The 27,048-nt window shown below is 43.6% G+C and overlaps 1 protein-coding gene across 1 annotated transcript in view; it reads left to right on the top strand.

The window, feature by feature from the left end:
• The first annotated feature begins 1,592 nt into the window (after positions 1–1,592).
• Positions 1,593–27,048, top strand: part of Spon1 (spondin 1) — a 264,182-nt gene continuing 238,726 nt past the window's right edge. The window contains exons 1-2 of the mRNA XM_027942322.2: positions 1,593–1,830; positions 20,465–20,571. Coding sequence (XP_027798123.2) covers positions 1,593–1,830; positions 20,465–20,571 — 345 coding nt within the window. The remainder of the gene's footprint in view (positions 1,831–20,464; positions 20,572–27,048) is intronic.

The following is a 27,048-nucleotide window of genomic DNA, read 5'->3' as shown; positions in this document are numbered from 1 at the left end:
TAGTATAGGTTTTGTCAAGGGGTTACTCTTAGGTGATTCTTGGAAGATAGTGCCCAGTTAGCAGTGAAAATGGGAGTCACAAGCATGAGGACTAAGGAGCAGGTGGGAGGACCTTCAAGGCAGAGGATTTCCACAGACTGAAGTAATGTGAAAGAGAAAACCCTGATCTGGAAAGCAAAGGAGATTGAGGCACTGGGGGTGTTTTGAAGGTCCCAAGGAAGCAAGGGGTACAGGGAGCTTCTGAAAACATCTGGGGATGCTTATGTGCACTGAGGAGAGGTAGGAGGCAAAATGTGTCCCCAAGGAGGGGAGTGCTGAAGGTCAACTGTTTCATAAAAGGAATTTCGTTGAATTTTAGTGCACTACCCCAGGAAGGGTATAGTAGCATCTATCCCCACCTCCCTGCTCTGGATTGGCAGGACCTAGGCTTGACTCAGGTCTCTCCCCAGGGAGACACTGGGAGAGCTTCCTGCCTGGGTTCTTCTTCCCTCCAACCCTCTGGTTGTTTTGTAGGGCTGTGCCCAGTGAATTTTCATACTCAGCACATCTCCAAACACCTGTTCCTGGGTACAGCAAACTTGAACTAAAATCTAAGCCAAGAACACACAAGCTCTTCTTTGACTCTTTCAAAACTCCTTTCCAGATCTGGATGAGGACCTTCCTAGTCCTTAGGCACTTTTGTATTGGAAGGTTCCATTCTTCACAAAACAATATTAAACATATTTTGGCTGTTTGGATATAAAAATGAATATATATATAGTAAAACATTTTCTTCAACCTAAATGTTTTTCTCTACTGCTTTTAAAGAAAAAGCATAGATCTCTAAACGAATTGTGGCCCTAGGCACTGTGCCTGCTGAGCTCAGAGAATAAGTTCTCTGGCTCCTTTCTCATCTTCCAGTCCGACCTGTTCCAATATGCCTATGGGAAGCGCGATGGAGCCAGAAACTCACGCTTCTAACCCTGTCTACCTCCATCTGCTTGTCTATAAAATGAGTGAAAGTAATGTAGTGTTTGTTCATTGTGTGCGGTGAGAGTGGAGACCGTGAGCTGACACCACAAGTAAACCGCTCAGCATAGTAGGTGTGCAAAGTAGGTGTGCAACGAAAGTTAGTTCTCAGGCTTTCCCTCCTCGGAGCGCGGTGGTCCACGGGTCCCAGAGTGCAGTCGGGGGTTGGGGCAGCAGCCTCTCTGGTGGTGGAGAGAGCCCGCAGTGTCCCAGTCGCCTATAATTTCCCCTCCAGACCCTGGGAATCCAGTGTCGCAAAATAAACACCCCCGCTCCGCTAATCGCCGGCTCGGAAACAAAACAGCGCTGCGTTGGGGGATCTGGGCAAAATCAGCCCTCCCTCCTCCCGCTCCTTCGCCGCCGCCCTCTCCTCCTCGCGCTGCTGGCTCGCTCTGCTCAGCTCAGCGCAGCGCAGCTCGGCAGCCGCCAAACCGAGGCGGGCACAGTCTCCGAGTCGCCAGAGCTGCTCAGAGCTCCTTTCCTCCGCCTGGGCTCTTCCAGGTATCGCTTCTGCCGGGACCACTTCAGGCAGCAGTCGCTTGGTGAGAGCCGGCGACACAGCACAAAGTTGGGGACCCGCGAGGATGAGGCTGCCTCCTGCGCCCCTGAGGCTAAGCCGGAGTCCGGCGCTGCTGGCCCTGGCTCTGCCCCTGGCCTTGGCGCTGGCCTTCTCCGACGAGACCCTGGACAAAGTGGCCAAGTCGGAGGGCTACTGCAGCCGCATCTTGCGTGCCCAGGGCACACGGCGCGAGGGCTACACCGAGTTCAGCCTCCGCGTGGAGGGTGACCCCGACTTCTACAAGCCAGGAAGCAGCTACCGCGGTAAGTGGCCTGGCGTGGCGATGAGGGCACGGGACCTGGCCCCTGGAGGGCACCGATCGCGCGGTGCCAGAGGAGGGCGCGCGGTCCCTGGGCGCACAGAGCCGGCGCTGCCCCGCACGGGCCCTTCTGCCTTGGCTGCCCTCAGCCCATTGAGCCGAGCACTCTGCGCGAATTGCTAGCCAACGTCCGGGGCCGTCGCGGGAGTCGCAGCCAGGCAAAGCAGCCTGGATCCCAAGGGCGCGTTTCCCAGGCAGGGGCTGTAGCTGAGCCACGCGTCACACCGGCCTGACTGTGAGGGAGCCCCGCTCCAACCCTAGCGGTCGTCAGGAGGGAAGTAGACTTGACTTTTTCCAGATCGGTCTCTGGAGAGGAGGGGACCCTGTCTTCTCTCAGTCGAGTCACAAGCAAGGCAGTGTTTTCCGCTTCCATTCCTTAAAGAAAGGGTACCAGTTTCTAGCAGACCCCTCAGAGCAGGAGGGTCACTCGGGCTTCCCTGGATAGATCTGTTCCGGAGAAGAGACTTCGGCTTCTCACTAACCCGTCCCTGGGCGCGAGGAGAAGGGAAGAAGCCTGAAGCTCTTCGAAAGGGTCCCTACGAAGATGCCCAGATTATTCTTCCATGGTCCCAAGCGATAGAAAGGACCTTGGATTTCCAGGACGGGTTCCCAGTGAGAACGGGTCCCCAAAGAACCCAGAATAGCTCCCAACGGGAGGGGAAATCGATAAAGACCGAAAGGGGAGCCTCGATAGCTTATAGTCCAGGCCTGCTCCCTGGAGGCTGTGGGACTTTGTCTCCTGCAGCCAGGAGGCTTGGCGCCACCGAGATGTCGCACCTACGCTGATCAGCTAAGAACAGGTTTTCCGGAGCACAGGAGGAGGGTATCCAAACAGGTGAGCATCTCCAGGGTAGGATAGGCAGCTGGCCTGGCATCGACCCCAAGACCCTTAACTCCATTCCCAGCGCCCACTGCTTCCCTCCTCAGCTAAACGTCTCCCCCAAACACCTCTTCCCCCGCTGCTGCTTTTAGGGTGGGACACAGGACATCAGTCAGGGAAGGAAGCCTGCTTAGCCTTACCTAGTGTCCCGCCAGGGCGCGAGTCCCCTCAACTCCGCCCCCTCATAAGTCAACTCCAGTACCAAGCAGAGAAGAACGGGTCATTGGGGCACCTGAGGGACAAATGGGTTCCCAGTCATATCCCTTCCATTCCCGCCTTCCGGGGTCCCTGGAGCCTCAGGAGAAAGAGGGGGGAGCAACAAGAGAGAAAGTTTGGGACCATGTCAGCGGACAACCAGTCATCCACGCGCAGCGCAGGACAGAACCAGGGGCCACCCTTTTCCCCCGGTTTCGCGTACCCGACTTTCGGAGCTATGGGGTCGGCTCCAGGCTCCCCGCGCGTCCGCGGGGTCTTGATACCCCAAGAAGAAAGATGTGTGGAGAGCACCGTGCCCATCCGCCCATCTGCTCATCCGGGGAGGGAGCGTGCGGGTTACAGCGGCGTCAAGGGGGAATTGAATCGATTTGTGGGGACAATCACCGGGCAGAGGCGGGAGGTAGCCAGTTCTCTCAGCCTACAGGAGAGAAGCAGCGGTAATCTCAAAGGCCTCTCCCGTCTTCCCCCAAACCCAGGGCCAGAGTTCACTAGGGAACTGACCCAGCTCCAACAGGCAAGCAAAGAGGGTGAGGAGACAATTGATGGGGAGGGGGAGGTTTTAGCACCTGTATGACCTGTGCAAGTAATTTAATTTCTCCGAGCCCATTTCCCAGCTGTAAAAATAGCCATTTACCTAACTTCTCTGGGTGGTTGTAGAGAGTAAATGAGCTTACCAAGGTCAGTGTGTCAGAGAGAACGGGTCCCCAATACACTTTAGTTCAAGTTGGATTGAGGACTTTACTGGTTTAATAAGGTATGTGCCTGGTCAGAGGGGTGTGTGTGTGTGTGTGTGTGTGTGAGAGAGAGAGAGAGAGAGAGAGAGAGAGAGAGAGAGAGAGAGACTTCCTTAGTACTGCTCCAAGTCAAGTCAATCTAACAATGAATGGCCATTATCTGGGTCCTCATGAACTAATTGGATGTGTGATGATTTGATTTCTCCATACTAAGAGCCTGTCAAAGACTGTTCCTAATTTAAGTCCAGGAAGATTTTGAGTGGTATGATTTAGGTCAGTCTGGGACTCTGGCCAAGTGTCCTCCTGGCATCTCTTCCCCACACTAATGCTTCATGTTTGCCTGAGTGTTGGATCAGTGGTCCCAGCACATCCCATATTGACAAGACCAGAGAATTTTCCCCAGGCCCAACTGGGAGGAACTGGGACTGGAAGGGGAGGGCCCTGGACTTTCCAGCCTAAATCATTAGGTTTTTGGAAACTGACCCAGCTCCAAGGGACAAGCAAAGAGGTTGTAGGTAGGGTGATAATCTTTTCTCCTTTCTTGTGGCTAAGAGATCTTGAAGGAAAGATCTTTCAGAAACCATGCTAAGGTCTCCTGTGTAAATATTCTGCAACTAAAAAATCTTGTTCTGCCACTCAAAGTTTCGAAGAAAGGGCACTGACCTAGTTTGTGACATTTTCTGTGGGCTTAGTCTTTCTTAGGATAATTATGTTGAAAGTAAACCTAATGCACTTTGCCCGGTGCATTGCCTTAGAGTTGTGGAAGTTCACATTCCCCTGCTTTTCTATTTACTTTAGTTTTTTTTTTTTTTTTCCTGAATTGGGATCCCTTACAATCCTTGGGATCAATAACTTCTTTTCTTCTGTATTCCAGTTCATCCCCAAGTAATAACCCTGATGTGAGTACTGCTGTTAGGTATTCTGAACTGGAATAAAATGGTCATTTTTAAAAAATTGAATCATGAGGTTTCTTCCCCACAGCCTGGGCCTAGTTGAGATTGTTATTCAGCCTTTTAGTTAGTTGTTAGTATTATATTGACTTCCTTTTCTCCCCCACCACTTCTCTCTCCCCCTCCCTCCCTCTCTCTTCCCCCTACCACCAACCACCACCTCCAGCAATAATTGTGTTTTAGAAAGCTCTGAAAGGCCTGCTCTGTTTCTGACCAGGGCCTCCTTTGAAAGGAGATTACAGTGATTAAAAATAACAAGTTGAGGATCCTCAAGGGGCTTCCCTTATAGGAGGACAATTTGCAGGACCAGCCTTTCCCAGATCACTATTTCAAGCCAAATAGAAGAAAATCAGCTGAAACATTCAAGAATTGATTGAAAATAAAAGAGGCCCTTTTGTCTAACCAAAGTTCTGTTTATTAGGAAAATAAAGTCAGACCCTGGCTAATGAGAATGGCTTTTCCTAGATGCTCTTTAAAGGGAAATTTCAAGGAACTTGATGGGAAAAGAATGTGCAGTTGAGTTTTCAAAAGCTGGTCTAACTTCAAGCATAATTGGGGGATTTATTCAAAATAGGGAGGTTTGGAGACCTCCGAGGTTGCCTTGCTTTCTCTCCTTTGTCTCACTCTGGGACACAGTGCCTGTAGGAGTAGCCATCTCAGCCTGGTGTAAAGAGCACAGGATTTAATGTTTGGATGAGTCAGTTTCAATTTGTGCTCAGTCACATATTCACTGTGTGTTTTCAGGAAAGCCACTTCACCTCTCTGAGCTACAATCTCTCCATCTGTAAAATGAGGGTATTTGTCCCTCCAGCTCCCCACCCCCAGCATTGCTGTAAGAACTGGAAATAATCCAAGTTTAAATGATTTGTAACATAGTAGTCACATAGCAAGTGTAAATAAATAAATATTATATATTATATATCCATATCATATATGTGTGTGTATGTGTATATATATTATATATAGAATATATTATATATATAACAGAAAATTTTATATATATATATATATATATATATATATATATATATATATATATATATATAATTTTTCTGTTTCCAAAATAATTATCTCATCTTATGATCCTATGATGACATAATTATTTTGGAAATAGGAAAACCCTCAGCTGCAAAGCACTGGATAAGACATTGTGTTAAGTTCTTTTTCTATTCAGCTCTCTTGTTCCTTATGATACTTTGGGGCAACTTATTATTATTATTTTACAGATGAGGAGACTAAGTCTCAGAGAGGTCTAGTTCCTTCCCAAGGGTCTCACAGCTAACAATCAGTGGAGTCAGGATACACTGTCAGGTCTAATGTGACTCGTAAGTCTGGGCAAGTAATCAGTCATCTGTGCTCATCCAATAACATGACTTGGGAGTAGAACGCATTTTCTCAGTCTTCTGGATGGTGAGTCTTCCTCAAAGGAGAACAGGATCAACAAATCAAGATAATAACTGACATATCACAGGACCCGAAGTAATAAAGAGATGGATCCTTATTTACATTTGCTTTTTTTCTTTTTATAGGCTTCAGTATTGCCTTTCCCCATAAACCAGAGGATTAATTTAGAAACATGAAGAACCTTGTCAGTCTTTCCGCCAACTCCTCTTGTTTGTAGGGAAACAGAAACAAATTGGATAGGGAACAGAGCCTGATTTGATTATTGCTTTCTTTTCACATGCAGAAGTTATACCACTATGCCTGTAAAACTGTATGTTTGAACAGAATATATATATATATATGATGTGACAAATTGAACCTGGGTGAGGTCTTTCAATAAACTCTTTCTGATATGGTGTTTTTATTTAAAGTACTGCTGACAAGAGCATAATGTCACTCTTCCTCCCTTCTTAAAACATTCTCTTCTTTTTTTTATTATGTCATTTTAATTTTTAATCCTTATCCCTTTTAGTAAATATTTAGTTCAAATTTATAATAAGGATAAAATATGCATACATATGCATAATGGTTGTAGAGATTGTTTATTGCTCTGAGATTCATGAAATGAAAAAAATTCAAAATATGAAAAAAATGAAGACACATTAATTGATGTTTTTCAAGGTTTAAAACCTGGGTACTTTCCCATACACAGGTAAGTTGTTGGGTGACAGGTAACTGGGCCGGAACAACGGGCAGTAATTGCTGATTTGTCAACAAACCTGGACTAACATCAAGGGCCTTTTCCTGCCACACTCTCTATTTGCCTTCCATACAGAATGTCAGATGTGGGTCAAGAACAATTCCTGTGGGACAAAAACCCCCTTACCCTGTTCATGGTGCAGGCAAATCTCATGTTACAAAGAGATCCCCAGATACAGTGTTTTAAACAAGTGGTAAGCTGGAGATCCAATGTGATGGGAAGTGTTGCTCTCCAAGGTCATTCAGAACCCCAGGTTCCTTTCATTCTCTTGCTTTGCCATCTTCGAACACAGCTGTCCAAGAGGTAGCCACTAGCCAATGGTCAAGCATGACCATGACATAATCGGCATGAGGCAGGTCTGACTTGAGATATCCTGAGTTATTGAACAATCAGTATTAAAAGAAGACAAACTTCTCAATAATTTTTATATGGATTCCATGTTGAAATGATTATTGTGTACACTAGGTTAAATTAAATAGATTGCTAAAATTAATTTTTCCTGTTTTACATTTATTTCTATTGGATACCTATTAAAATTCATTTCACCTGGCCTGAGCGTATTTCTGTTGGACAGCACTGTCTTGGGATAGTTACAGTCAGCTCACTGCCACCATATCTGAGTTTTAGTCGGCATGTGGAGAAGAGAGAGGGATAGAAGTAGAAGACAAACACCTTCTTTTAATGATATGACCCAGAAATTTCACCCAGCCCTTCTAAACGCACTTCTCATTAGTCATGCAGCTGCATCTAGCTGCAAGAGATGCTGGGAAAAAACAGCTTTAAGCCAGGCAGCTACATGCACAGCTAAAGCGTGAGGGTGGGACGTAGTTTTCAAAAAGATGAAGGGAAAAACGTATTCGGGGAGGCAATTACCTATTTCTGTTACATTTTGATGCCTGTCTTATGAAAACACAATATTTCATTTTCTGTCATCCTGTGAAATGTCTTGTGAATGGGTCCTCTCCACAGCATGTGAACTGGTATTTTGCTAAATGAGTTGGTAGAGGAAGGGGTCCTTGGGTGTGTATGTGCAAGCATGTGTGTGTGTGTGTACATGTGCAAGCTTGTGTCTATGCATAAGTATGTGTGTGTAAGCATGTGTGTTTACACAAGGGTGTATAGGTGGCCTATTCTGTCGTAACTCTCTCCTCAATAAAGGAGGGATCAGCAAAGAAAGAACAGAGTGGGGGAAGGAGTGCATCAAGCAAGGGAGCAAGGGGGTGGTGTGAGAAGAGAAAAGGGAAAGAAAAAGAAAAAAAAAACGCTTGGGTAGACATGCAGAATGAAAAAAAAAATAACTTGAGTTCTGTGAAGTACCGTCCTCCTTGAGGGTTAGATTCAAGAGGCACCCCAAAAGTGAAAATCATGTAAGTCCAAATTATTCCTTAAAGATCTTTTGAAATTGTACATCAAATATAACACAGATACCAGTTTCAATCTGGACTGGTTTATGCAGCACCCCCCCCCACCCCAGATATTTTTGTTAGGAATAGAAACAAATTGACATTTCTCAATAAGTCCAACACTTCTATTTTTCCTGCAGCATTGGAAGAGATCCATTTTTCTGCAGTTGAAGAGCAGATAAAACCATTGGTTTTCTCCCCCTTAAACACTGACTTACACTTACAAAGTCCTCACTGTATGGTGGATGAGGGGACTGAGGGCCTGCCACATGCTCTCTTAGGCATATCCATGCATTGAGTGGAGTGGCGAGGCCATTGACTTTAAATGACTCCCAGGTTTAAAGTGTTTAAAGATTTAAACTGTTTCTTCCAGTCTCCCCCAGCCCTCTCAAGCTTTGTGCATTTGTGTTTGATTATGCCAAATGCGCTTCTCTTGAAGCACAGTAGTGTTGGGGAGCTGACCACATCACATACAAGCTCTTGGTGATGCCAGCCAGCTCTTGCTGATATAAAATGTCCCATTTTTACAAAAAAAGTTTTGCCTGGGCTTGAGCTGAGGCTCAGATAGGACAGAGCAAGGAGTGAGATGCGTGCCCTACATGGTCAAGGCTCCTAACTCTCACAGAATATTCAAAACTGCCATGAGAAGTTTAGGAAAACCTAAACAGGGCTTAATCCACATGAGCCTTGAGTACATAGAAGAGCAGGGCAGAGTGACTCCTCAAGCCCAGATACAGATTACCAAAGTGAATTTCCCTGGCATCATTTGCTGTGCGTGCCAAACCTAGCTATGGGTTAGAATCACTTGGAGAATTTAAACCAACAAGCCAAAGTTCCCCGGGGCCCTGACAAAGGGCTAGACTCCAGGAATCTGCATTTTTTCTTTTACGGCAACATGGTGAGGCTCGAAGAGAAGGTGGCCAAAAGCCATTCCTTTTGGGGGGCAGGGGATTGAACCCAGGGGTGCTTGCTACATCCCCAGCCCTTATTTATTTAATTTTGAGACAAGGCCTCACTAAGTTGCTTAGGGCCTAAGTTGCTGAGACTGGCCTTGAAATTGTGAGCTTCCTGCCTCAACCTCCCAGATCTCTAGGATTACGAGCACGTACCGCCACACCCACAGATATTCCCTTTCCTATGAGCATGTTTCCCATCACCTCCTGTCCCAGTCTCCCAACCACACATCCTTTTGCACCTGATCCTATCACTGCCCTGTTCCATTACTGAGGGACACCTGTACAGTGGAATGCCCCAATACCAGCATGATTTCTGCATTCCGCTGCCTTAGCAGATGGTGACACTCATAGACTAGCAAAGATGGGGCCAGAGCTGACCTCATGGTACTTCTCTGCTGCTGAAGCCTGCCTCCCCTGGACCTTTCACACCTGTGTCCAGGTTCTGGCCTTTGGAGTCAAACAAAATGAGTTCCCCTCTGGCCATAGGTCAGCCCTTGAGGTATTTGTGGGTAAACAGATATTGGGGCTTCTCTTCTGATTAAAATGCCCATTTCTTCAACGATTCCCTTGTAGGATACTGTTTCTTGTTCCCTGTACTTTACAATCCAGATGTGCACTGATGAGGCAGAACAGGGTGGAATGGCTCTCTTCCTGTCCTGGACTCTGTGCTGTGTTAAGCTTGCCAGGTTTTGTGCTTGCTGTTTTGGCCAACATGTTGTTCTTTGGAATTGTACTTAGTTTGCAGCCAACTCAAATTCTTGCTATTTGCTATAAAGGCCTGATGCCTTCCTTAACTGCTATGAAGGGATATGGATAGTGTCCCACGAAGATCCATTTGTTAAAGGCATGGTCCCTAGGGTGTACTGTTGGAATGTGCTATGGACCTTTAGGAGGGTGGGCCTTATAGAGGTCCCTAGTTTACTGGGGGTGGTGCCCTCAAAAAGGAGTGTGGGACTCTAGTCTCTTAGTCGCTCTCTACTTTCTGACTCAAGATGTAAGTGGTTTGTTCCTGCTGTAATTTGCTGCATTCACAAGAGTCCCCAAACTGTGGGGCCGCCCAATCTTGGACTGAACTTCCAAAAACATGAGTCAAAAGAATCCTTTTCTCTTTGAAAATAACTGCCTCAGGTATTTTGTTATAGTAACACCAAACTGATTAACACATTAACCTACACTGGTGTAGCTGTTCTTGGATGTAACATTTAACATGATTCCCCCATTAAACTTAATCTGATATATAATTTGGTTCATCCCTGTAGCTGTCATATATCCATTGACTTCTGTCAATGAGTGTCTTACCCACATAACCAATTTTGGATTATCCACAATTTTTATAAGCAGGACTGATAAATCTTTATCTAAGGAGTTGATTAGAATGTTGAGCAGGTCAGAAGTTAGGACAGAGCCTCAGTCAAACCTTGGAGTCATTTCTAAAACTGACATTCAGTTACATAGTTTTGAAATCAACAACCTATCAATCCAATGACCTTGCATACCAACTGCCACCCCAGCTCAGTCTCTCTTCAGTTTAGTGGTGAGTATGGTTTCCTGGGCCTGGTGATGATTCTTATAGTTCAGGCAGAATTATTTGCTTCAAATTATTCAGGACTCTTCACTCCAAATGACAGGAACACAGTCTAACTAACTAAAGCAAAGAATGGAATGCATTAATTCCTGTATTTAGAAAGTCCAGGGGTGGGTCTGGCTTCAGGCATGAATGGATCTAGGAACACATCAAGAGTTGTTTTCCTTGGTCCTGCCCCAGCCCCCTCCACCTTTTTCCCTCTCTACCCTTCCCATTCCTCCTTTCCACCTTCTCTGCCTTGATCCTTCCATTCTTTATTTCTTGGCTGTGTTTCTGTGTGTTGTCCTCATTTTTTCTTACTACAGATAAACTTTCTCCAAATGGCATGGAGGATAGCTGCCAGCAACCTTCAATGAAGAGCCTGTTAGCTGGTTCTGTCACTAAAAGAAAAGCCCTTGTCTCTCTAACTCCAACCCGAAACATCTCAGGGAAGTACTTTCATTAGTCACACACCCAGGGGAATGGGGTATGGAAATAGAGCAGGTCTGGGCATAGTCATTTTTATGGCTTCATGTTTTAGGAGGGAGAAGGGGAACTGTGATTGGCAATCCTCATGATCATATGGTCAGAATAAGGGGAGTCATCAGGTCCCCTCAAGTTTCTGCTCCTTATCTGTATTGGCTGACATATTGCCATTTCCCCCAGAGTATCTTTACTATTTGTATTAGTCAACTTTCCATTATGTAACAAAATACCCCAGATAATCAACTGTAAAAGTGTTTTTTTTTTTTTTATTGTTGTTGGTTTTTAATCTTATGGTTTCAGATTATGGTTGCTTGGCTCTATTGCAACATAGCATATATCATAGTGGGAGCATGTAACAGAGGAGACCTGTTCACTTCCTGGCAGCAGGGAAGGAAAAGAGAGAAAGGAGGGACTTGGAATCCCAATATCCCCTTCAATGCTCCCAATGACCTAACTTCCTCCCACTAGGCCCCGCCTCCCAAGGCTTCCACTATTTACTAAATAGTCCCATGGTCTGGGAACCAAGTCTCAACTTGTGGCCCTATGGGGAACAATTAAGATCCAAACTGTAGCACCACTCTTCCTTTTCCCATCCACAGATTGTTTAGCCCAGGACTCTTCCATTTGGCTCTAAGCTATCCTGAGATGAAGGAACCCATGGGGGAAAGAATTAACTTTTATTGAGCTGTTGCAATGTGCTCACATTCATTATCTTCTCTAATCCTCCTGACAGGTTCATGAGATGATAATTATGATCTTTATTTCATAGAGGAGGCCAAATTATTTTTTAATATATCTTATTGATTTAACAAACCTTTTTGTATGAATTATAGATTCACTAGTGATCATAATAACAACACAAGGTAAATAATATTATTGCTGATTTATAGGTAAAGACACTGGGACAAAGAGAGGGTAGATACCTTATTCAAAGTTATACATAATAAACAGAGGGATGTTTGAATCCAGGTCTTTTAGATATTTCCACTATAGGACAATGAACCTAGCAATTTTAAATGTGCAAGACCTTTCATTTGGAATGGGAGACATTTCCTGAACACTGAGAGCACTGGGAGAACAGCACAAGCCCACCCTACCACCCTACCATACACACTTGCTTTATTTCTTGGCTGTGTTTCTGTGTGTTGTCCTCATTTTTTCTTACTACAGATAAACTTTCTCCAAATGGCAGGGAGGATAGCTGCCAGCAGCCTTCAATGAAGAGCCTGTTAGCTGGCTCTTACCCCTGGGACTATTACCCCTGCCTTCCTATCTGCAAACCCACCAACAACAACCCTTCTTCTGCTTGGTCCTAGCTCGGTGGACTGAATTGCACCCATTTCTTAATGGAGCATTGGATTTGTAGCCCCCCTGAACTCTGCAAATTGTGTCGAATAGGGCTTATGTAATGCTCCAGCAGTCTTTATAACTCCATGTTGTAAATCGAGGCAGAAGCTGAAGTTCACTGTGGTTGAGGTGTGTGGCATGAAGCACAGCAGGTGGATGGGAGGGGCTGCTAAGGTGATGGAGCTGATACTTGATTCAGGACCTCCCTACTGAGGTTAGAGTTCTGATTCTGAAACCCAAAACGCAGAGTAGAGAGGGTGATGGAACTGGACAGGAGCTAATAAACATAATAGTAATAGAAGATGCAGAAGTCACAAAAGACAGTTCATCTGGGTTTTTGTTAGATTGTTGACACACGGTCACTTGAAGGACCCAGAAATCTGTTTGGGAATGGTGGGGAGGCTGGAGTTTCCATATGGCAAGTGTATCCAAGGATGGGGAGAACTCTGCCCTGGGTGGGGATTTAAGGCCAGGCTCCTCTGTGAAATGAAATATCAGTCTTCACACCAACAAAATGGGCCAGAGAGTCCTTGCCACTGAGGTGGCTTTTAGGGCAAGGGCATGACTCAATAATCACATAACCTCCAGCCTGTTCTCCTTAAGTCCCAAGTTTGAATATGACATTCCCTGGCTCAGACTCTATAGTGACCCCTCAGCACCTTCAGGGTGGTATCCACACCTAATTAGCCAGGCTTCAGAGGCCTTCGACCATCTACTCCCTGCATGTCTTCCTAATCCTGGCTCTTAGGACACCTTCCTTCCCAGCTCGCAATTTACAAAACGCAGAATGTGTTCTGGTTTTTGGACCGAGGCTAGCCCACCCTGCCCTTCCATCTGCCTGGCATGCTCTTACTCTTTCTGTCCACTGGCAAACTCCTGCTCCCCACTCACCTTGCAGTTCACCTGCCACCTCCTCTTCCAAGTCTCCTCTACCTCACTTACACGGACTCAGATGTTCCCCCTACTGGGATCCCAGAGGTCATTGCTCATGTGTCCTTAACACCCATCACATTATAAAGAATCTCTTGATATAAATTTTTCTTCCAGCAATTAGCTTATGTGCTCCAAGAGGGCAGAGGCTCTGTCTTTTCTTTCCAGGAACACAGAACGGGGATGGCACAGAGCAGGTGCTCAGTAAACAAAAACATGGGACTGGTAGAGTAGTTACGCTTGTCTAGCATAAGCAAGGCCCTGGGTTCCTTCCCCAGCTCTGAACACAAAACAAAAAGAACGAAGGAGGTTGGCATATTATACAAGGAAACCCATGAGAACTTTAGGGGAGAAACCAGAGCAGAAATGGGCAAACCATGCATTGAAGACCCAAAGAACCCTGTTTCATTCATTTATCCAATAGGTATTTCTTTGAGAATTTACTACTTGTTGAGAAATATACTAGATACTAAAGATGCCATGGAGCTCAAGACAGACTTGGTCTCTGCTCTCATGAAGCTTATAAGTTTATAGGGAAAATAGATATTTGTCAAATATTTTACATATTAAGATTGAGTGAAAGGTATTCAAGAAAAGAAGTTTTGAGAGGGTATATTGTGTGGTGGTAGAGGGGGCAGGAAGATCCTCCTGAGTATCATGAGCTGCAGGTAGATTCAGTTTATTATGAGGCCTTACCCAAAGCTCCCCACAACCTGGCCCTGTGAGGATCATCCCCACAGACAGTTATCTCCTTTGCAACCCTCCCCAGGGGTTCTTCACTGGTGCCATCTAGAGTTTTTCTTTGGAGGTTCAATCCTCCCTGAGGAAACTCATTTTTCCAGTTAAGCAGCCAGCTGAGTCTCATGGTTATCATGATCATCTTCGTCGTCACCATTTTCCTCATCACCAGCCTTACCATCAGCACTGCCACCACCGCCATGGCCAACACCATCATCGTCTTTTGCCATTCTTGTCTTCTTCACAAGTGCCAGGCATTGTGCCATGTATTTGCTTCATCCACTCTCTATTCCTATGAGAAAGGCAATATCATTAACCTCTTTTTCAAAATGAGGAAACAGGAAGGTTAAGTAACTTGCCAGAGGTTGCATAATTAATAAGTGGTAGCTCTGGGATTCTAATATTAAATCGTTGCTCTTAACCAGTTCCCTGTATGTGCTCACCGGATGACTCCAAATAGCCTTTTTTTTTTTTTCTTTTTAAAAATCCTTTGTAAGCACTTTTCTTGAGTTGTTTTTTTTTTTTTTTTTTTTTTTTGGATCTCTTAATGGCCTCTCTTGGGAGGCACTTGGGAGGCGTCATTAGAGAGAAGATCCTATTATTTATTGCCAGACAGTCATCCTTGGTTGTTCCTGGGAGTGAGAACACGCTGTACATTGTGTCTTACAGGAGGAAGTCATATAATGATGGAGTTCTCCAGAGGGAAAGGGTCTCCTGTCTTCCTTCAAATTATACTGTGTAATAACATCATCACCACTGATAATTATGAATTGAAACCCACACTGAGTTCAGCCTCTATCTTACTTAATAAGGTACAGCACAACCTTAGTTTTCTAGAACCTACAGAAGTGCAGCATTCTGGAAAACTGAGTTTATGGTAAGCCCTTTAAGTGCAGTGCCAAAACATAACAGGGTATGGATATTTATCATGCAGAAACACAGTTCAATAATCTTTTTATCAAAAGATAACTTACATATTTTAATAATCTAAAGTCCACAAAAATCATATAGCTTAGTGATCACATGTTGGACCCACAGTAAGAAATGGAGTATGACCACTCTTCCAATAGCACCCCTCATCTCCAGCCCCCTCGCCTGACCTCCGTTTCCCATGCATCTGACTACCCTAACCTCTAGCACCATAGATTCCTTTGCCTATTTTTGAACTTTCTATAAATACAAATGTATCCACACCATTTGTATTCTTTTGTGTCTGTCTTCTTTCATTAGGGATTATGTTTTATGAGATTTTTCCACGTTAGGAGTAGCAATAATTTGTCCATTTTCATTATTGTAAGGCTCAGCTATATGCACATGTCACCATTTATATATCCACTATACAGCCAAAATGTGAGTGTTTCCAGCTGGGAGCTACTACAAATAATGTCACTATGAACATTCTTATAAATGTCTTCTGGTGCACGTAGGTATACATTTCTGCTGATTTAGGAATGGCATTGCTGGGTCATAGGATATGTGTTTGCTAAGTTTCAGAAAATACTGCCAAAGAATTTTCCATCAAAATTTGCTAATGTTCATCTCACCAACAGCATGGGAAAATTCCCATTAGCAACATTTGATATTGTTAACTCTTTTTCAAACTTCATTAATCCAGTGGATATGCAGTAGTATTTTATTGTGTATTTAATTTTTATTTCCCTGTTGGCTAATGAGGTTGAGAGCCTTTTTATGTTTATTGGTCATTTAGGTACCTTCTGTGAAGAAGTTCATGCCTTTGGCCACTTATTTTATTTTTTTTTCTATTGGGTGTTTTGTATTTTTCTTTTTGATCTGAAAGTGTTCTTTATATATTTTGGATAGAAATCAATTGCTACCTATATGATTGCAAATATCTTCTTTCACACTGTGGCTTATTTTTTCACTCTTAATGGTGTTTTTGATGAGCAGAAGTTTGATATCACCCCATTTATATAACTTGTATTTTATGATCAGTGCTTTTTTATGTTCTATTAAAAATATCTTTCCTCCTCCAAGGTCATTCACATTTTATCTTATGTACCTTTAAAACTTTATTGTTTTACTTTCACAAGCAGTTCTATGATCTATGTGCAAGTTATTCTGTGTATGATGTGAGGCATGGGGCCAATAGTCACCTTTATCTCTGTAGCTACCATTTGTCTTGGCATAATTTATTGAAAACATCACTTTCCTCCAATTGCTCTGCAGTACATTCTTTATCATACATCAAGTTTCCATATATTTGTGAAATTTCTTTGAACCCTAAACTGTTCAACTGGCCTATTTTTCTTTTCTTGCTTTAGTGCACTGACTTAATTTCTGTGATATCTGGTAAGATATGCCCTCCAATTTTGTACTTCTTTCTCCAGATTATCTTGGCTATTCTTGGACCTTAGCATTTTCATATCCATTTTTAAAATTTGCTTGTCAATATCACAAATACATGCTGGGACTTCCATTTAGATTACACTAAATCAATACATCAATTGGAGGAGGATTGGCACTTTCAACAATACTGAGTCTACCTACCAGCCCCTGAACACTGATCATTGAGTTAAGATGCAGGTGAACACTGTCCTAATCACTGTGCTGAGCTCAGAGGTGGTTCTTGCTCTGGAGAGATTTACAGATAAATGTGTAAACAAATACATAAACACAAAATATAATGGAAAGTAATAGCTTCACCATTGTTATAAAGTATTAATATTTACTAAGTGCCCACTATAAGGACTTAATATGTATTAATTCATTTATATTTTGAGGTAAGTGTGGTTATTAAGCAAATAATGTAGATATTTTTATGTAAAAGTATATTGTGTTTTTGAGCTTTAATATAGATATGATTTCTGACAGGCCTTTGCAAATATGGAAAATAACTTCCAGATCTCTTTATTTTTTTTTTTTTGGTAATGGGGATTGAACACAGTGGTACTTTACCACTGAACTGCACCTCCAGTCCTTTTTATTTTTTATTGTGAGACAGGATCTTGCCAAGTCGTTGTGATTCTCCTGCCTCTCAGCCTCTGGAGTCCCTGGGATTACAGGCATGCGTAGGTCCTCCTTATTCAAGGATCTTTGGAGACTCAAGAATTACTGAACTTGATGATTGCAGGTTACCAATGAGGAGGAAGAGAATTCAATGACTTCTCAAAAAAGAGTGAAGTTACAAGTCTCAATTATTTTTATTTACTTTTCAAAAAATGCTCAACACACTTTTTAAGAGAGCTGAGAGACACATTTAGATAAGCATCTTAAAATATAAGGTAAGACTACAAAAGCAGTGTAACAGGTTTCCCTGCATCACTTGTAAACTGGATTAGAAGGCAATCCCCAGAATTTCAGAAATGTTAGTTTATATCAGGATAAATGCCTTGAACTATAAGCAAGGCACCTGGATTCCACTTGCCATCTTGCGTGGTCTGATCATGAAGTCTCTCCACTTCCGGATATCAGAAGCCCCATCCCAGAAGGCAAGGGGTTCAATCAGGTCATCTTTAATATCCTCTCCAGCTGTTCTGTTGTAATGCCAGGAAATCAGAGTAACAAGTTCCAGGCTGCTTGGGGTCAGGGGATTTTCGAACCTTTGTTCAATGTATGCAATGTATGGTACTTTAAAAAATTTGTCTTCCTTTTTTGAGTCTTTTTTATTTTTTTAGGTAAAGAGTTTTTATTGTAAATCTCACAAATCAATCTCATTTCCAATTACCTTCCCTTTCCCTCTCCCTGATCATTTGCTCATATATATATATGAAATATATATATCTCCCATCATGTTCTTCTGCATATTTAAGTATATTTTCCTATTTAACAGTGTCTTCATCATTACATTTTTTATTTCTTACATTTATTTACTTATTTAGGCTTCTGTTTTAAGTTTCTTCAAGGTCTCTTTGGAGTTGTAGATGGTAAAAGCTTCACCCCCTCTCCACAAGATTTACCACCCTGATCTAAACCCCCCTACCCTGGCTGAGTTCTAGGACCTTGGAAAGATGGGGGGCAGAGCCCAGCTCCAGCCTCCCCTTCCCTTGGAAGTGCTGGAGCTTCAGGTGTCAGATCTATCGCAGCATTTTGTTTGGAGCTGAGTTTGGCCTGGATGGCTATGGTGACACATTCATATGGCCACAGGACTAAGGTCTCTGGTTCTTGGCTCTGGCTTTTACCCTTGTTCTTGGCACCAGCTTTCCTCAGGCATCTTGGTGCCAGAAGAAAGCCAGGCTGAGTGGGTTCCCACTCCTGCCCTGGGCGGCTTCAGCCAACAATTGCAGGGCAACATCTCTCCCTGGGAGGCCTGTAGGTATGTTTAACCTTGATGGGGGTCCCAGAAAAAGAGCACCCAGACTTTATGGAGAAGTCAGAGGAAACATCACACAAAAGATGAGAATCTAGTTGGGTTCTGAAGTTTGCCAGGAACTGAGCAAGTTGGACATTCCAGACATATCAGCAGTATATGAAAAATCCTTTAGGGTGAACGGATCGGGCTTTCCAGGAGACTGCCAGTGAGTGAGTCTCAGGACCTCTGTGGTGGCTGGGAGGGGGAATAGGGTAGGTGAAGCTGGAGAGGTGGAGCCTGGGCCCTTTTGGCCTGTGGAGTTTGTACTGAAAGCAGAGGCTGCTTGTCCAGCTTAGGTTGGGTTTCCCAGAAACTGCCTATATTCATTTTGGAGGGCTGTCAGATGCATTACCACCAACCAATGATTTAAAACAACAGAAATTTATTTTCTCATAGTTCTAGTGGCTAGAAGTGGAAATCAAGATGTGAACAGAGTTGGTTCCAGTTTGAGGAATTTGGAAGACTAAATGCTTCTCCCCATTTATATATGATAATTATGTAAGTGATATAGGAAATATTTTTTAAAGTTTAAAAAATGAATAATCAGCCAATACTCACAGAAGATCCATATCATGATGATATATCCAGTATGTGAACCATGGGTAGAATATTAAACTGGAGGGGAGGGACTTTCAATTTTGGCACTAAATTGGCCCCTGGATGGTTTAATGGCTCTGAGTATGTCTGTGGACCTCTTGGTTTCGTATCTGTCAAATTTGGATTGGAAGACCAGACTGGAGGATACTTGGGATCCACTGAAGTTCTAATAGTCTATAAATCCATAACTAAAGTCCAGCATCTTAGCACTTTAATTCAGGCAGCAAAGTAACTTATACCCAAATTTACATCGTTTTGAAGAAATTTGAATTGAACATCTATTCGATGCTTGGTACTGGGTAGTAAGATACAAAGGTAATAAAAACACTAGCCACTCTCCTTCATTCACTCACTATCCAGTGGGAAAGACAGGTTAGCAGAGAATTTCAATTCAACAACAACAACAACAAATTACAATAAAATATTTCCATCTCAAGAGTTTGAAAACCTAACTGGAGGGCAGAGGGTGGCCATCATTGCCTTGCTGAGAAGGCCCTTGAGCTAGATTTCAATGGAGAAACAGTTTTCTTAGTAGATATGGGAAAGAGATGTATAGTATAGTCACAATGCCAGTTGTTATAACAAATGGCCCCTCACAATGTAAGTGTATATTCCATTCATGCAAAATATAATATGGATATTTTTGGTCAGTGGGTGATTCTTTGAATGCTAATTTAGAAACCCATTTTCCTTCCATCTCTGACCACTTCCCTGGGCCATCAGAGTCCTCTGAAGGATCTCCTGAATTCAGCAGGCAGAGGTGAGAGAGTGAGAGTGGAGGATCATGGGAAAGTCTGTCAGGGCCAGACTTGGAAGCAGCGTCTATCATGTCTGTCCATGGCCGACTTGGACACATGCAGACCTACCTGCAAGGGAGGCTGGGAAATGGAGTTAGTGGTTTCCACGAGAAAAAGGAAATGTGTTCCATAGAACATGGAGTAGCCTGCGCTGCAAAAGGCATACTAAAGGAGTTTGTGAGAGTCTCTCAAGCCAATCTAATGGAAGCATAGAGATCATTGTCCAGTTCCAAGTTTCCAAGGAGGGATTATCAGTATCCATCTGGGGTTACTGAGAGAGAGCTCACCCCAGCCATGGTTGGTTCAAGAATTTTCAGGTGAGAGAGCAGATCAGGCATTAATCAGGTTCTGAAATGTCTGAGGGAGCCAAATGGCAGTAGGTTTCTACTCCACAGGTAAGTTCCATTGTCCTCGGCCCCTCAGCCCCACAGGGGTGAACGTTGATGGAGAGCCCCGCCCATCCCATTTGATAAATGAAGCCCAATTGATCCCTCTGCTTATAAGATGCTCTTTTTTTTTCTCTCACAGTGACACTTTCAGCTGCTCCCCCCTCCTACTTCAGAGGCTTCACATTGATTGCCCTCAAAGAGAACAGAGAAGGTGATAAGGAAGAGGACCATGCTGGCACCTTCCAGGTAGGAACCCCTAGGGGGTTTCCAGCAGTCCTCCTGCCCTGGCAGGTGGGCGCCAAGTGAAAGGCGGACACACTGAGGAGTGAAAGGAGAGGGGCAGTGTCTCCAGTGACTTCTCACACAGCTCTCTGACTACTGGCCCGGTGGGCCAGCTCCATGTGAAAGACCATCACGGAGGAGGTGGCACAAACCTTTCTTAGTGAGGTTGGCCACCCACAGGGTTCGCAGTGTCCTGGCAGATCACGCTGCTCTGCTGCTCTTCTCTGGGCTCGCGGTGCCCTTGGCAGCGGGCAGCCAGTGCATTGAGTGCACTTGGAACCCTGGCTGGGCCCTGCGGTTTCCCCTGAGCAGGCATTTTATGATTGACTGGTAATTCTCAAGTGTAAACGGAGCAAGAGCCCAGGACAGCCAGACTGGAGGGAGTTCAAAGCACAGGAGAAGGACTATTAAGGGAACGTAGGGATTGATTTATGAGGGAAGATTAAAAGAATTACACATGCTTTGCTTGGCTAAATGAACAGGGCTGAGTTTAAGAGGTGGTAATAGTCTTTGAATGTCAGTCCTCGCAAAGCAGTCTCCTCAAGGCAAGGCTTCCTTTGACTTTGTACAAAAGGGCACAGCGAGAAGAAAGTGGGTCAAGAGAAGAAAGGGAATCTCAAAGGCAAGGGCCTGACAGTGAGTCATATTTCACTGTGGAATATTCTTCCAAGGGAAGTGGCGGGAACATCAGCCCTCTCACAGGCTTAGGAAGGGGCCAGCAAGTTGTCAGAACACATCCCAGAAGGACTGGGGTAATCCTAGCGGGGAGGCTTGGCCAAATTTGCTGCAACCATTTCTGGTCTCTGATTTCCATTGTTCTGGAATTCATTTTTGTCTGGTATTTGCAAATTCAGAAGGGAAAAAGAAAAACCTTTAGGGAGAATGCTTACACTCGTAGCTGGCTGCTGGGAATACTGGTACCATTTATGGGTTCCTCAGAGGACACTACCTCGAAATATCTTCCCATCCAAAGGCATCCTTTTAATCCTTGGGGCCAGGTTATAATTTTTCATCCTATGATTTAAAAACTTTTTTTTCTGTTGTCTGGGATTCTAGGCTTTCTGGCCTAGTGAGACTGTTAATTTTGTGTTTAGTGTCACATCCTCCTATGGCAAGGAAATTCTTTTTGTGTATCCAAAAGAGCACCTGGTAATACTAGTGACAGCCTGTGCTTGTTGAATACTTACTATATGCCAGGCACCATGCTAAGGGCTTTACCTTGTCTTAGTTTGTCTTTACCTTAACTTAGTTTAATTGGCTTACCTTATCTTTGTTTAATTCTCAAAACAGCCCTAGTATTATAGGAACTATTATCCACATTTTCAAACCAGGAAATTAAATCACTTGCCTAAGCCTTCAGCAAGCAACATGGCCAGCTCCATCACACTGATTCCAGAGACGATCTGCTCCCTACAATACCGAACTCACTCCTGGCACAGGTGTGTTTGCACAGTGTATCACCGAGGTTGCCATTACAGGGAAAGGGAGATGCAGGCCTGCTTCCTACCTAGAATTCATTAAAGTATAATCCTTCTGGCTTTGTGATAATTTGCCTGGAGGTGTAGGTAATTTATCAGATTTTGGTAGCTGAAAGACCTATGTACCTGAGTAGCAGGAGAGGTAAAGGTCTAAGAAAAGAATACATGTATTGGGGTGGGGTATGAACTTAATCTTCACCAAAGCAAAATTGATTGGCTTTATGATCACCCTTACCATATAGACCCAAAAGAATTGAAAGCAGATTCTATTGCCGAAGTAAGAAATTGTTTGATTTTAGAGTCAATAAGGTAGTTTTTCCAACAAATGTTCATTATAAAATAAATAAATAAATAAAAGAATTGAAAGCAGGCACAGGAACAGATGTTTGTACACTGATGTTCATGGCAGCATTCTGCACAGGAGATGGAAGCAACCCAATTGCCTGCTGATAGACAAAACCTAAGTCACTTGTTCAGTGGAATATTGGCCTCAAAAAAGGACGGAAATCTGATACATGCTACAATGTGGATGAACCTTGAAAACATGATGCTTAAGTAAAATTAGCCAGTCATGAAAAGAACAAACATTATATGATTCCACTTACATGAGATACCTAGGATTCTTTCATAGAGACAGAAAATAGAATAGTGGTTGTCAGGGCCCAGGAGAAAGAGGAAATAAGGAATTATTGTTTAATGGGTATGGAAATAAAGTTTGGGAAAATGAGAAAGTTTCTGGAGATGGATGCTGCATAGCAATGTGAATGTATTGCCATCTCTGAGTCATATCTTAAAAAGAGTAAATTTTATTATATTCTAACACACACACACACACACACACACACACACACACACACTAAAGATACTTAAGAGCAAGGCCATATGGAGACCTGGCTTCTTTCTTTAATGCTGTTTTGGTTTAATTCAATAAGTTGTTAGTCCCTTAACTCAATATTGTTCTGCTCGGATTTATCCTTGTCCTTGCAGCTGATAAGTGAATCCTGGGTCTTGCGCGTGGTGCACAGTGAGTAGATATTTGCTGAAGAAATGAATGAACAAATGCTTCACTTGGTGGTTTCCACAGCTCAGTTCTGTGCAGGACTGCTTCAAAGCCCCTTGTCCTTAAGGTTCCTCCTTCCTCCTCCTCTTGGAGCTTCTGTCATCTGTTCTTGTTACCTGACAGGGTACTCAGAGAATGGTCTCAGCAGCAGCAGCAGCATCACCACCTGGGAACTTGTTAGAAATGTAAAATCTCAGCCCACCCAGACTCCTGGATCAGCCACTCTGAGGGTGGAGCCCCACGGCCTGAGTTTTAACAAGCCCTCAGGGTGAATCTGGTGCCGCTGGGGTTAGAGAACTGTGGTTGTAATGAGCCGCAGACCAGCACCCTTGGACACACCTGTCTGTTTCTATCTATCCTCCCGTCACTTCCAACCAGCCCGAGAGGGATCAAAGTGGGAGAAGAGCACGGAATGCTTCGCATGCAGTGATCACGCCAGCTAACACTTCCTTAGTGCTGGGGTGCCCAGCGCTGTTCTGTGTGCTTTCCACTCATTAGCTGATCTAATCCTCGGAGCAGCAAACCGAGGTGAGCACATTATCATCCTATTTTTCACAGCTGAGGAACTTGTGGCACAGAACAATTAAGTAACGTGCCTAAAACCACCAGTTAAGTGATGAAGCTGGGATTCAAACCCAGGCAGGATGGCTCCGGGTCCCTGGCTGGCTCTCAAGGTGTACACATTAAGTGAAACAACAAAGGCCTACTATGGCCTTTTATGATAGCAGTCTCTGCACCAAGGTCTTTGTACAATTTTTCCTATTTATTTCTTATGGTGGGCTTGTGAGGTCAATTGTGTTCTCCTCACTTTTTTCAGAGGATAAAACTGAGCCTCCAAGGAGTTAAGTAAATTCAGCAAAGCAACTTAACATTGCAAGGGGCCAAAGGCTATGATGGATTTTTTCCTCACACTCCATCTTCCCACCTGAGCTGTGCCCTTGTGCACATTAAAACTCACTCCACTTGGATCCCATTGCCCCACAGACTGTGGGGGAGGAATAACAGCCCCCGCCCATCATACTTCTCCTGTCTCTAAAAGAAATGGCCACTATCTCAGGCCTTCCTGCTCTAGCAGACAAGTGTCTTCTCTCTGTACCACAGCTGTCATCTCTGGGCCATTCATGTATTTAGCAGCACTTACTGAGTGTCTCCCATGTGCCAGGCACCACGTGAGGCAGGATACAGTGGCAAGAACATTAGACAGCATCCTGTGGTCACAGAGCTGACCTGTCCTCCTCTAGAGTATCCCTTCTGTTACTTCTATTCCTGACAAGTGAGGCAGCTCACAGGCCACCCACTAAGACAGGAGCAGCCAATGGAACCACAAATCCATTGTAATTTAAAAGAAAATAGGGATCGACATATAGTTAGATACACTCTTTAACATCCTAATTCCAAATATGACAACTTCGAGGACTTAGCCACAATAAAATTCAAATACTCTTTGAATCTGGGTAGATTACATTCTCAGCTCTAGAAAGGCCTCTGAGAATGGGTTGTTTGCTTCTACATGAGCGAATCCTTACCCAGAGAACCAAGTATTAGCTCAACAAAAACGAACTTCAGTGCTGCCTTCGACTTGGGGGGAAGGGAATGAGCTTCCTGGCACAGGGGAGAGTAAGGGTGAGGACCCTCCACCTCCCACCCCACCTACAGACTAGGGAGAGGGGGTGGACCAACTTCACCTCCAGCAGTGGGTTCCAGGGTAGCGGCATTGGCAGGCCAAGGTGGTTGTCCCTGGCTGCCAGAGAGTCTCTTAGAGCTAGCTGGGTGTACCCATGGTTAGTTGGAAGAGGAAAGGAATTCAGAGACTGTGCAAAAGTACCCACCATCCTTACATTTTGTGCTACTAAAAACTAAGTGCTCCCTGGACTGCTCTGGGCCAGCCAGCTGCCCCACTCACTGTCTTCCTTCCTCCAGGTCTCTGTTCTTTCCTCCTTTCCAAGGAAATCCTGCCCTGAACACCCTGTGTAAACCTCCACCCCGCCTAACTGAAGTAAATTAACTAGTAATCTAAATTTTACTAGTGTAGGTAACAGTCTGGCCCCTGGACTCACTCCCCTCTCCCACTCAGTTTTTTTCCATTGCAGTTACAGCCTCCTGACATGCTATTAATTCCACTTATTCTTGTATACTCTCAGCCCCCTTCTGCTGAACCATAAATTCCATGAGGATTTTTATCTGTCTCATTTGCTGCTACGTCCCCCACCCCAGCAGTGAACACACCCAGCATAGCATAGGCACTCAAATATTTATTGAGCTGAGCGTGGTGGCACACACCTATAATCTCAGCAATTTGGGATGCTGGGGAAGGAGGATTGTGAGTTCAAGACCAGGCTCAGCAACTTAGTGAGGCCCTAAACAATTTGGCAGAGCTCTGACTCAAAAAATAAAAAAGGCTGGAGATGTGGCTCACTGGTTAAGCACTCCTGGGTTTCATCCCTGGTAGCCCCCCCGCCCCTGCAAAAAAAATTTTTTTGACATAATTTAAAGTGGATTTTCACACTAAAATTCAAGCTGCTGATTTATAATACTATTGTCTTATTTTATTCTTAATTAAAGGCCTTTATTATATTTTTAGTTTTAGGTGTTTAATTTAAGGCCTAACTGTAGTAAATTAACTAGTAATCTAAATTTTTACTAGTGTAGGTAACAGTCTGCCAATTATAAGAATACAGTCTCACAATAAAATGATATTTTTTTTTTCTGAGAAGACCCCTATAACACCATACAAACAAGTATCTTTCAGTAACTAATTCTTCTGTGTGCTTAACTACCATTTTTTAAACCCTTGTTGCAATCTCTTCATTAAGGAATGGTAGCTATTTATTAGCATCTAATGGTTCTGAGCCACGTTAGAAATTGAAAGTGTTTTTGACACATTTTCTTGTAATAAAACACTATTGCAAGCTCGTTTTCAGGAATTCTCTAAGTTTATAAGAAAACATGTTCTCATTAATCTAGTTTATCATGGGATTTTAAAATTTACCATTCACTATTAGAAGTAATGGAGTAACCTTTTCTTGCATAAACTTTTATTTGGTATTCATTTGCTAAGATAGATTTCTGGAAGTGTAACTAAAATACAAAAAAATATGGTACTTTTTATGGTTTTGACATACATTGTCAAGGTGACCGCCACCCCATATCACCCCAAATTTCTCCCAATACTTTTTTTCAGCACCTTTAATGGGCATTCCATCGTGTAGCTGCAGCTTTGGATGTAAGGGGAACATGCATCGAGGTCAGGACTGAGCATCACAGGATTTGGGCAGGCTAAGTTGATGAACCACATCTAGCAAAATGGAAGCTAATGAAGGAACAGAGAAAGTCACTCACTTAGCTCTAAATGACCAATTGCACAAGTACCAGATGGGAGATTTGGATTTATAGCAGCACTTTAAACAAACAAACAAACAACAAAACTACCCTAGGACTTTTAGTGGCCTGTCAGTTCAGAATGAGTTATTCATGAGCTAGGACCACAGAAAACTAATGAGGTCTCAGGGTGCACCCTAAGAGCAGGCATCCAGAACACAGGAGTTACATCTTCTAATGGGATGTTTAATCTGCCTTGAGAGAGCCCACAATCCTCTTTCATTCTCTGTAGAGTACACCTTTCCAGAGAGTGAATATCAAAATATAAGATACATAAAGTATATTCTTTCATTCATTTTTTCATTTAAGTATTTTTCCTTTGCAATAATCATTTGTTTGAAGCATTATTTGTTTAATATTAGCTGTGCCCCACCAAAATGTAAGACAAAGCCAAATCTATTTTGTTCACTTCTGCATTTCTGACAACTAGCACCAAGTCAGTAGATATTTTTTGAAATGAATAAATGAATGCATTAGTTGCCAGCTATGTGAAAGACACCATACTAGCTTCTGAGCATAAGGAGA

This window comes from Marmota flaviventris, chromosome 9 (assembly GCF_047511675.1).
Source record: "Marmota flaviventris isolate mMarFla1 chromosome 9, mMarFla1.hap1, whole genome shotgun sequence".
In the NCBI taxonomy this organism is placed as follows: Eukaryota; Metazoa; Chordata; class Mammalia; order Rodentia; family Sciuridae; genus Marmota; species Marmota flaviventris.
This window is presented reverse-complemented; position numbering and strand designations above follow the sequence as displayed.